This window comes from Kryptolebias marmoratus, linkage group LG12, assembly GCF_001649575.2.
Source record: "Kryptolebias marmoratus isolate JLee-2015 linkage group LG12, ASM164957v2, whole genome shotgun sequence".
Taxonomy (NCBI): domain Eukaryota; kingdom Metazoa; phylum Chordata; class Actinopteri; order Cyprinodontiformes; family Rivulidae; genus Kryptolebias; species Kryptolebias marmoratus.
Window position 1 is genome coordinate 14,888,863 of NC_051441.1, and position 12,041 is coordinate 14,900,903.

At 38.2% G+C, this 12,041-nt stretch overlaps 2 protein-coding genes across 4 annotated transcripts in view; one reads left to right on the forward strand and one right to left on the reverse strand.

Annotated features, from left to right (window-relative positions):
- Positions 1-950: 950 nt before the first annotated feature.
- dexi (Dexi homolog (mouse)) lies at positions 951-4,064 on the reverse strand. The gene is made up of 2 exons (XM_017416506.3): positions 3,227-4,064; positions 951-3,140 (listed from the first exon to the last, which is right to left on the reverse strand). The coding sequence occupies exon 1, from the start codon at positions 3,537-3,539 to the stop codon at positions 3,270-3,272; it is 270 nt and encodes an 89-aa protein (XP_017271995.1). The 5' UTR covers positions 3,540-4,064; the 3' UTR covers positions 951-3,140; positions 3,227-3,269.
- A 214-nt stretch (positions 4,065-4,278) lies between these two features.
- clec16a (C-type lectin domain containing 16A) overlaps positions 4,279-12,041 on the forward strand; it is a 37,180-nt gene continuing 29,417 nt past the window's right edge. For 2 of the 3 annotated variants that reach the window (XM_017416743.3, XM_017416745.3), the window contains exons 1-7: positions 4,279-4,496; positions 5,106-5,234; positions 5,654-5,787; positions 6,931-7,079; positions 8,663-8,768; positions 10,542-10,547; positions 11,665-11,788. In XM_017416743.3, the coding sequence (XP_017272232.1) occupies positions 4,423-4,496; positions 5,106-5,234; positions 5,654-5,787; positions 6,931-7,079; positions 8,663-8,768; positions 10,542-10,547; positions 11,665-11,788 (722 nt within the window). In that variant the 5' untranslated portion in view covers positions 4,279-4,422. The remainder of the gene's footprint in view (positions 4,497-5,105; positions 5,235-5,653; positions 5,788-6,930; positions 7,080-8,662; positions 8,769-10,541; positions 10,548-11,664; positions 11,789-12,041) is intronic. The other variant, XM_017416744.3, reaches the window with a different exon arrangement.

Sequence of the window (12,041 nt, forward strand, 5' to 3'; positions counted from 1 at the left end):
TTGATTATTTCAGCATAAAATATAATTAAATCCCTCCTGGAGGTGCCTCAGGCTGCACAGGAAGTGCTACAGCTAGCTATTGCCTCTATTTGAGCTAATAATAAAAAAACAGATTTCTGTGTAAATAACTATGTGATGAGAGACTGACATATGTAATAGCATACACATGAACTTTTCGAGAGTGGAGGTGTTTCACGAGTGCTGCAATCCACTTTGGTCTTGGCCGCGCTCAGACGAGCGTTACATCAGTCTGCTCAGAACCCATGCATTTCATTTGTACTTGGGACTTGGATTTTCTGAAATCAGTAAAAGAAGATAGATCATAAACCAACTTGAACCTCGCACACCCAGTAGTCACATTTGAAATGAGATTTCTGAGCAGCCTCACCTTTTAAATTCCAATGTCTGCCTCGTGCATGAAAAGCTGTGAGATAAACTATTTTTACTTTTGTTAGTTTCGTATCTCAGTCACACACAGCACTGTACCGCCACTATTAGTGAACATGTTGCTAAAACTGTTTAAATGAAAATAAATCACTTTTTATAGACCTGTATCGCCAACGGTTGCTAGCCTGGTTACTAAGCAAAACAGTTAACAAATCCTGCTGGTTTTCAGACATGCTACAGGAACACAGATAAATTGGGTCTGACATCGTTCCCCAGATTGAAATTCTCACTTCTGAAGTAAACTGAACACAACATAATCTGTCATTTATGAGGTTTAAAAAGCTATCTGCAGCAGGTAAAATATTAGTTGTTTATAACCTTTCTACAAAAGCCCACATCTAAAGGTCTGAACCATCTTTTTAACTAACTGTAAGCTTATCTATATATCGTGTGTTCGTCTTACAAGTATCTTAATTTTGCTCCACGACTCATCGACTCCCCCTGGTGGCTAAAAAGTGGCACGACAACAACAGTGACGATGTGATCATTAATGAGGCTGAAAGTTGTCATTCAGTCAAAGTTTATTAAATGCAGATCAGAAAGTTAGACAGACACAATCTGTGGCTAAGATGTGAGATGTGGAGGGATGACACAAGTGTTGGACACAGTTTGTTGATGATCACAAAGGCTGTGAAAATGACTGCTGTGTTTATTCTAATCATTACAAACATGCAAATCAATATTGAAATGACGCAACTTTGGAGATTTTTTTTTTTTTTGAGCTTTCGAGAAGAGTCACTGAAGCATAAACTACGAAACTGACCGTGATGGACTCAACCAGGTGAGCTACTGTAACACACCTGTTTCTACATTTTAGATTTCACTATTTTTAAACAAACATTAAGTGATATGCAAATTATCTACATTTTATACAATACCCCCAGAAAAGGATCTGATGAAATACTTTTGAACAGTACTAGTCAGCTCTCCATTGAACAGCTTAAGTTGTGAGCTGTAATACAAAATGTATGTTTAGTAGAATAACAAAAAAATATAAAACTATGCACTGTCTAATCAGTAATTATATTACTTTTTGATCAATTTCTGTACAAATACAATTTACAATACTTACTAACTAGCGGTATCCTGAGCTTTCATTTTGCGTAATCAGAGTTTTTATTTTATCATGCCAAAATACTCGTTTAAGCAGAAATTTCAACATTTGTACAAAATATTGCTTTACGGCAGCTTGAGTCCAAAGAAAAGAGAGAATCTGCTTCAAATTACTGATTTAAATCTATCAAAACTTTGAAAAAACAGTTCTGCATTAGGATGTATTGTAACTGTACACATCCATATTCTTGACTACAGTAAGATATTTAGTTTCCGTTCCACGGTGCAGCTGTGGATAAGTGGCTGGCTACGTTTAGGTTGTCATTTCAGCTGAGCAGGCAGCAAATGAAAACCTGAACATGACTGAGAAATGCTGATGAGGTGCCGTGCGGCAAAAAGGATTTGTCCAGGCAATGAAATTCAGTCAGAAACATGCATGTGTAAATACTCAGAGTCTGGATTTAAAACCATCACAACGTCAACTTTGCATATTGTTTGTAGCAGGAGGAAAATACTGGTTCTTTCAAAATGAATGTTCAGTTTTTAGCTGGGCTGTTATCACTCCTCCTCGATCTGCAGCATGTACAGTACATTCAAAACCTATAAAACGTCTAAAATTATCCCTTTCCAGTCCTCCCCAAAACGGTAAAGCCTGTTTTTACAATCAAAGGTTGAAAATCATCTCATTAATATCTGATCGCCCCTTTGCTTTGCTCTAGTTTATTATTATTGCTGCTGTGACCATACACTTTTTTAAATGACTTCTAAGTTTGTAACATAAAAAAAACAATTTTGCCAACCTCTTAAAGAAAAACAATCTCATGCACCAAATCTCTCGCAGTCATTAAACACGACTCAACAGAAGACGAAGAAATCTCATGCACGTCTTTTGAGGTTTCCTATAGGGATTTGCCATTTTAATGAACGTCAAGAAAATAAGCTTTACTTTAAACAAACTGCACAATATTGAAACGTAGCCAGTATTTTAAAAAACTGAACCACAAAGAGGACACAAAAGAAGGATTATTTTCCATCCTGCAGCTCCACAGCATATCTTTGGTGATATTACGCCTTGCCAGTGTAAGCAGAATTACTTAATTTACACTCCTCAGAGAGTCGCACGTCCCTGATGCTGAAACTCAATATGGAGAACCTCAAAAGACACATTCTGATTGAAGATTGATGAGTGAGCTTGCAAAGCAGCTGTGGATTCTTTGTTGGAAATTAAAAAGTACAAAACAAGGTGTCGTTGTCAGAGTGATCAAGTATGCAACATGCCTACAGGGAGATGTAGGTCTCCTGGTAACTTGCCAGTTCTTCCTAAATGTTTCATGACACTGTAATGGAAGTGACAAGTTCCCATAAGTCGGCTCATTGTTGCCGTAACCGCCAGGTCCTGCGTGGCCTGGAAAGACACCGGGCAGCTGGATCCTAACACTGCAGGTGGTGAGACACACGATCTTCTTCTCAGACAAAAGGACTGACTGTTCAACTCCACTTGCAGCACATGTTGCTTCCCTTTGCTGCGACCAAAATGAGGGTCAGTAGTGCGAATGATGAGGTGGAAAGTCCTCCTTCTGTTGCTGATCATGTGGGGTTGAATCTCTTCCTTGGGTCACCTTTCTTTAAGCTGGCACAACCTGGAGACAGAGACACACGTGTAATTGAGATAAAGACGTAATCAGTGTGGCTCCAAACTTGAGTTTAAACAGAAAAAAATACTTACTTTTTCCTCTGATGTATCATCTGGCCCAGTCTGCTCCGTGTTGTCATTCCAGATAACCCTCAAACACATCCAGCTCCGTGTCTGTGTCGTAGGGTACAGAGGCCGGGTCGGACAGAACCCCGAGGTCCACCAAAGCCTGGTCCATGTCCTCGGGCAGAAACACTATCCCCACATTCAGCACTATGTACTCCATCAGAAAGGCATAGTAGAGGATGAGGACGTTCACAAAGAACAGGCCCAAATAAAACATATATGGGAGCTCGTCCAAAAGCGATTCCACCGAATCTAGCTGGACATAAACTGGCTGTGTCATAGAAGAGAAGGGCGACCGCGGTTTGGCTTCTTGCACGCGCGTAGCTGGGAGCTTCTTCTTCTGCTAAAAATCTGTTTGGGATGGTGAGACTCGGGCGTCCATTTCGGCTCGGCCCAAGCTGCAACTGTGACTGAGAAAGCTTTCTAAGAGCAGTTTATCTGTAAGGTCCAGAAGAAAATAACCAGGAAGCATATAGGCTAAACGGCATTACGCTCATTGCTAATAATAACAACCGTGGGACATAATTGAAATATGGCGCTAGCTGGCTCGACGCATTCTTGACATTGGTTCCTTGCGGTTAGCGGAATTCACGCCATGCCAGCTTGCGACGGCTAAAAACAGTAGCACGCAAGGTTAGCCAAAATCAGCTACACAATTTTTTACAACCTCAGTCTAGAAAGGTTCTAAACTCAGAAAATAAAACTATAATAAAGAGACATATGGTTCTCACGACGTCTTTCCGGAATGTCGTTTAATATGTTTTGCCAACTGCATCAAAACAGCAGACCACAAAGCGACATCTGAACCCTTGAAACGTGATTGGTTCACCGGATATCAGCCTCTACTCTGATTGGCTGAGAAGATGTCAGTACAGTTGACGCAAAGAAATTTTAGTCGCTTGATTTAATCGTCACTGCCAACGTAAAGATTGTAGTTCCCCCCGCCCCCTCGCCTCACTTTCTCCGCCTGTACTGTGGAAATAGAACTACATATCCCAGAAGCACCCTAGTGATGAAGGTGTTACCCAATCCCACAACCCTATCCGCCTATCACCCTCTGCTAAGGAGATATTATTAGTACGTTAAAGTAGGCGAAATGGGCAAATGCAGTTTATCGTATTTGGAATAATTTGGAGAACAGCAGCGCTCTTAAAACCGCAACCATGTTCGGTCGGTCACGGAGCTGGGTTGGAGGACAAGGAAAAACGAAAAACATCCACTCCTTGGATCATTTGAAGTGAGTAGTTAGCACCTAGGCTAATATTAGCCTCTTATTGGTAACCAGTTAAACACGACGTTTACATTAGCTCGGTTAATAACGGTTAGAAAACACTGCATTAACAGATATGTTGATTGTTAAGGTAACAGTGAACTTGTAGTTTTAATATTTCTGTAATACCTGGTAAGATGCGATGCTAGCTAGCGTGTTACGTTGACAGTAGTCGGGGCGCTTAAACAATAACAATGTCATTCACTAATAAATATCAGCTATTTAGCTTCTGGGCACTAATACCTTTAGAGTCCTTACATGTGTTTTCACTTATTCTGGAGAATAAGACCACGAAGAAGGTTGAACATTAGGTGAAAGTGTTCTGCTTTAGGGTTTACGCAGTGTCTAAGGTCCCACTACAACAGGTGCCTCAAATTAAGACTGATTAAATGTCAGTCAAACTTAGTCTACAGGTGTTGAATGTAATGTTGGTAGAGATTTCTCATAACCCAGGTACATTCTAAATTACATTAGCCTTGTATCTAGAGCTTTGCTGACTATACTTGTACTGCTGTGTTTGCATATATTAAAAAATGTTTTATTTCGTCTCTCATACGTACCTTTTTCATAAATCAGATATATGTACCACATTCTGACCAAAAACACCACGGTGACGGACCACAACAGAAACCTTCTAGTGGAGACCATCCGCACCATCACGGAGATCCTCATCTGGGGGGACCAGAATGACAGCTCTGTGTTTGAGTAAGTCCCAATCAGTGGTTGCATGATCAGTCCATCAGATGCAGCCATAAAACTCCAGATGTGCACCCTTGTATGGAAAGCAAATCAACATCTGTCCTTTATACCTAATTTTATTTTTTTTTTAATCCCTCTAGTTATGGCATTGCTCATTCTTCATTGATGCAGTTGATGATATGCAGCAGAAAACTTGGGCTTTAAAGTATTTAGCTAGAATTTCCTTGTAATTTCTGGCTGTATAAATAATGAGTTATGATGAATACAACATGTCCACAGCTAAGTCGAGGACTTTTAAGCTATTCATTTTAACCACTAGCCTCCAGATCGTTTCAAAAGGCAGATCTTCTTTGAACAAATAGGTTTATGGATAAGTTTGTCACAAGCTAAGGTTGTTGTTTCTCTGCACATGTGTATGTCATCAGCTTTTTCCTGGAGAAGAACATGTTTGTCTTCTTCTTGAACATCCTGCGTCAGAAGTCTGGTCGCTATGTCTGTGTTCAGCTCCTCCAGACCCTCAACATACTGTTTGAAAACATCAGCCATGAGACTTCCTTGTGTAAGTAATGGTACTAATTTATGGGTTGTTGGTGTCATTTTGAACATTGTAAACAAAAAAACAGATTGCAAGTTTGTGTTTTTGTTGTTGGTTTTATCAGAGTGTTACAAAATTCTACATGTTGCAAGCAGCAGATTTGATGTAATCTTACCTTTTAGTATTATGAGTTTTTTGTTTTATTTATTTTAATAAAGTGCAGTGTGTATTTGATAAAAGTCGGCCTTGCTGATAACAGGTTTGTTACAATCATTTAAAATGGTTTTTTTTTTCTCTTTGACCTCATTTCTTATTTTCAGATGATCGTTAATTCTGTCCTTCCAGGTTTTAATAAGTTCAGCAGTTCTTTACGTAATTTTTAGCAAATCTTTTCTTTTTGTAACCCGATGCAGAGCAATAATTTCAGTCTTCTGAAATGAGGCAGCATCTTCACCTCAACCACAGGATGTGTGTGTTTGGTTGTTCAGGAAATCAGAAGCTGCTCTCTGTATCAGATAGGCTTAAAAAAATTTGTTGTCAGCTGAAACATAATGATCTCTACAAAACCTTTCTGTCAGAAGGTTTCTGCCTGTTTTAGTAATCTCTCTTTTCTTTAGCAATCTCTTCAATTGTTCACTGCACAGGAGCTCATGGTGCATTTTGTTTACTTGCTTCTTGACAAACTCATCAGATATATGTATTGTTTAACTCCCGACTGAGTGGGCCCTTCAGATACTCGGCAGGACTCCTTTGTCATTTTTTTGAAACGCAGTTAGTGAAACAGTTCAGTGAATGTGGTGGTGTGTGTGCCAGTAGAGTGTGGGTGCTGTAAGAACATCAGGTTTAAATGTGAATCATAAAATATTTTTAAAGGACTCTCTTCTTTGCTGCAGTTAGTCTTTTCCTGAATCTGAGAAGCTTTTGCTATATATATATATATATATATATATATATATATATATATATATATATAAACAGAAAGACGTTAATCTGATAAGAGCTGCTGAGAGAAACCATCCACTCAGCCTGAGCTCTTAACTCACCAAATGATTGGATGTCAGTTTAAAAAAGAAGAACTAAGTCTAAAATGTAAAATGTTGTTTCACTTAAGTTATTCTGATCAAGTAACACTGTTTTGGTTGACTTTATGTTCTCATTTGTTTACAGATTATCTGTTGTCGAACAACCACGTCAACTCGATCATCGTGCACAAATTCGACTTCTCGGACGAAGAGATCATGGCTTACTACATTTCCTTCCTCAAGACCCTGTCACTCAAGCTTAACAACCACACTGTGCACTTTTTCTACAACGAGGTGAGGCCACAGAGAGATCACTGGTACATGAGAGAAAATACAGAAAGACGCAATGGTGAAATAAATAAGTTATGAGCTTTACCTGAAAGTATTAAGAACTTTCACAGTAAGATCAGCTGGAAATAAAAAAAATACTTCAACTAAGTTTTTTTTTCACAAATATAGTTTGAAGTTGCACAAAGCTGTCAGTTTGTGTAGTAGATTTCCTTTACTGATTAGTTAGTTTTATTAAAATATCTAGTTAATAGTTCTTGCACTTTGTTAACCTTTTTTGATTGTGTCCCTTTTCTAATGTGCTGCACATTCCTGTGAAGGTTGGCTGATTTTTGCCTATTTAACAGACAATTCTGCAAGAAGCATCTTTCTCTTTAACCCTTAATGCAAACATTTCAGTTATCGTTGGTAAAAATAATGAAGATCCACTTAATTTACAAGACATTTTCTCCTCAGCTGTGTTTAGGAGATACAGTTTTAATTTAGAAAATCCTGGTTGTGTTTTGTTTGGATATGTGGTAATCATTGATAAACCGAAAGGATCCTGACCGCTTTCACAGTTAATGTTGTAACTTTCCAGTTGTTCAGCTTCATCTTTGTATTTGTCTGTGTGCACCGGGGAAAGTTATTGGTGTAATGTCAATGGTAGCTGTGCTCCTGAAGCCAAAACCACACCCAGTTTAAAAGATGTGAAAGTATTTTTATGTATGAGGAGGACCTGTTTTTTGTACAGTGCAATATTGACAGTATATGCACAACACTGTAGTATTTTTAAAATGATTTTTAACATTATTCTATGTACACAAACAACTAAAGTAAAAGCTTTTACTTTAACAAAAGCTTTTAAAAATTTACAGAACCCTGTAATTAACTTTTTTTTCCCCCCACTATTATTTTATAAGAAAATAATTTGCAGTAAAATTAGAATTTTAAGCTTATTTTCCTCTAGATGGCGCCATTGGATTGCTGTTGTCTTTTCCTGTTTTAAACTTAAGTCACATTTTTATTTTTTTTAGAGATGAATTACAAGTTCTTGGTTTGGGTTTGGTTTCAGGTTCAAATTTCTTCATTTGCTGTGACTTCAGGATGGTTTTTAAACCTCCACGTGATTCGTTGGAGGTCTCAGTAACTGAGGAAATGTGAGGAGGAGGATCAGGCACAGAGAGAGAGGGCTTGTTTGTTAATTAGCAGCTTGAGCTGTATTATTACATGTTAGGCATTAATAAAGTAACCTTTTTGGTCAATATGTTTCAGTTACAGACTTTTAAATTTTAGCTTCTAAAAGATAACTCCGTTTGTAGTTTAATGCCCATAAAAATCATTTTGTGTATTTCTTTTTCACCTAAAAACATCCATCCCTTTTTTTCTTGTTTTAAATATTACCTGGATTTTTAACATTTTTAGGACATTTTTATTACTCGAGGAATGGAAGTATTTGGATTTTACTTTTACTAAATGTTAAGCAAATATAGGACTGTCCAACATTTCTGTCCAGCTGCTTCCTTTCTCTCTCTGTTGTCACTTGCGGCCTGAGTTCGGCGGTTCAATGCCTTGCTCACCGGCGCCTCCTCTCTGTCTCCTACACACAGCACACTAATGACTTTGCCCTGTACACCGAAGCCATTAAGTTTTTCAACCACCCAGAAAGCATGGTCCGCATTGCAGTCCGCACCATCACGCTCAACGTCTACAAAGGTGAGTGCCGCCGCGCACAAGCATGGGCACACGCAAACCGCACACACGCTCCTGAACTGCTTACCGCCTCTTTTTGTGCTTCCTTCTTTTTTCTGCTTATTATCCTTCTGCATGACTAACAGGTAACAAGTATGCAGCCTGTTAGATTTTATTTTAGCCTTTGATGTTGTGTTTTTTTGTATTTTGTGATTTATTGTAACCAGCTGATTTTGATAGAGTTCAGATTCTTCAGCCAGAACATCTGGTCCTTGTGAGAAATCTAGTTAATATGTGCTAAAAGATGATTAGATGCATAAAATGAACTTCTAGTATCCAGCAAATCCATCTTAAAGCATAAAAGCTGTCAAGGTACGGCTATTGACAGATATTGAGTGAGTAAAATAATCCGGTTGGTGGGGGAGAACAATGGCACTGAAATCGACTGATAAATCGCAGCATATAAATCTCTCTTCCTCTGAAAAGAAACAACGATTAAAAGCTGTAAGGACAAGAGTCGACAGAAGCAGAGTCGTTGTGACTGAGGAAATCAAGCAGTGGAGGGCGTTAAAGCAAACCTCGTGTGCAAATGCCAAACTTTTGATTGCCTAATTCAGTTGTAAACAGAAGTGATGAATATTTGTTTTTTTTAACTCATTTTTTACAAAAGCCTTGATGAGTTTAAGTTGAATTAACCTGAAATCATTTAATGATATAGAAATTGTGTTAGAAGCATGAAAGGTCAGCTATCATGGCTTTAAGAAGCAGAATTCTGTTAAAGTAGAACAACTCGTCCCTGAACTGGGAACTTTGCATGACAATAAGAAGATAAAAATCTGAATAGCTAAACTATGCTAAATATTTCTACAGTAACGATAAGTCAAAATAGATTAGAATTAGTGTTTACATCAAGATATAATGGGGCTCAGTCTGCAGGAGACAAACTGGATTTCCTACTTTCATTTTTGGAGAACTTTTATTTTAAAAACTCAAACATTTCTCCTTCATTGTACATTTTAGGACAAGTTTTTACAGCATAGTCGGTTTCAGTAAATGTGAGTGTTAGCTCAGACTTTCTTCTATAGCTAAACTAACTATAATGCATTTTTTTTGTGTAGGGATTGTGTTGCTTTCCTGGTCATAGGCTATGATATAAAAAAAAAAGTTTGTCAAGCAAGGAAGTTCCAGTTTATTGCAGCAACTCTGACAGATTTATTTGTTTTGTTCCCCTTCACTGTCTCAGAACTGTCATGCTATCATTTAGAGCATCAGTGTCACAAGTGGCCATCTAACCCATTGCATTAATACTTGCTTTGAACACTTACTAGTTAGTTTTAAGACTTTTGAAATCCTATGACACTAAAAATGAGTGAATATATTGCAGTGAAGGCTCCTGTTGCTTCATGATGTTGAACTTTGTATCTGATTGATGCTTCCTACTGATTCCTTGTTCATGCACTGCAACAAATGACAACCTGGAAAACGGTTTTATTCAGCAGCGAGGCTAATTTATGTTGATTCATGCCGAGTTTCTGCTTACACGCGACACGGTTTAAAAGAAAAACAAAAAAACACACTGACGTTGAAACTCCTTTTCCAAGTGTGCCATTGTTTGCAGTTTTTTGTCAAGATGCCTGCGTGACCCTTCCCAACGTCCACCCCTCCCCCTCCACAGCCGCTCCCTTTACTCACATTAACCCTGTGTCTGTTTCCCCCCCTCTCCAACCACTCCTCCTCCTCTTCCTCTTCTTGTCTCTCCTCCTCCTCCTTCTACGCGCCCCATCTGCCTAACTACAGTTTCATGTAAGTTGGTTCCATTCATTCAGTCTTTTTCTGTGGGCTGGGTATCTAAGCAACGTGTTGAGTTTCTGTTCACACGCAGCATTCACAAAAAGATGGCGCAGCTCTAAAAGATGCGTTCATTGGCTGTAGATTTGTTCTGTGGCTTTGATTGATTTAGCTCAAATCTGAAGCCCTCTTCAGCCCTTGCTTGTTGTTACCCAGCCCCGCCTCTTCTTAATGGTGTAATTGTTGTAAATATCTGGATATGTGTATTCTTGTAAATCATTGTTCATGTTATCACTTACCTGCATACATGCAGAGAAAAACCTGCATGCCACTGCAATTATTTTCTTCACCTAATTTATTTGGCATGCATTAATTTAGCTGAGCTCCTCTGGTGATGAGTTTGATTGTTTCAGTCTTTATTACCATTATTTAGTTTGTGATCCCTCTCTGTTAGTCCTTTGATTCAGCTTTTTATACACTTAGTTTGTAGAGACCACAGATAGTACCCACACTGTTGTTTAGTGAAGGCTAATAGTGTTTTTCAGACACCAAGAGTGGACTACAGAGTCACTTCTGTCTGATATTTTAGGATTTTGTATTTTTGTATTGTTTTCGGACTTCTGATCATTTAGATCCTTACAAATATATTCGTTTATCAGATTTCTCTGTGTGAAAGCAAGTAAAGCTTTAAACCGGGATTGCACTGTATTATTAGTATGTAAGTTTTTGATAAAGAAAACACTAAAAAAATTGTTCACTATAACCATTATCACCACCAGTTAGAACACCAAATTTAAGTCAAATTCTGCATCCTGACCTTAAACACGTGTTTTTGTTTTTTCACATTTATATTACTTCCCTACACCTGCAAACACTCTTATGTCTGAAATATATATTTCTGTGTTTATATCATAATGATTAGACAGGTTATTCTTTTGAAAAGTGACTTATTTTGTTTGCTTTTTGTTTAGAATGGTTTTGTCATGTTAAGTTGCCACATTTGGGATTTTTTTTCCAGGGGTCACACGGTGTGTGTACAGATGAGTAACTCTGTGTATGTGTAGAAAAATTACTTTTATGAATGTCTTTGGTAACAATTCCCATCTCTTGACCCCCCTGGTCTTCTTTCCAGTGGATAACCAGCACATGCTACACTACATTCGAGACAAAACGGCGGTCCCGTATTTCAGTAACTTGGTCTGGTTTATCGGCAGCCATGTCATCGAACTGGACAAGTGTGTGCAGACGGATGAAGAGTAAGTCCTCTGAGTCCTCCTCACTGTAGCCTCTAGGGGGCAATGTTGTCTTAGGTTTATAAACTTCACCCTGCTGATTATTAATAAATACACAATTTGCATTGCGGTAACTACATTTTTATTTTTATTGCCAGCAGCCAAAAGGGCTTTGAACAACTAGATAGATTTTAATGAACCTTTGAGGAGGAAAAAAAACCTTTTGGATGTACTACTACATTTGAAAAATGTTTGGAGTCATTCAAATTCAAGATGG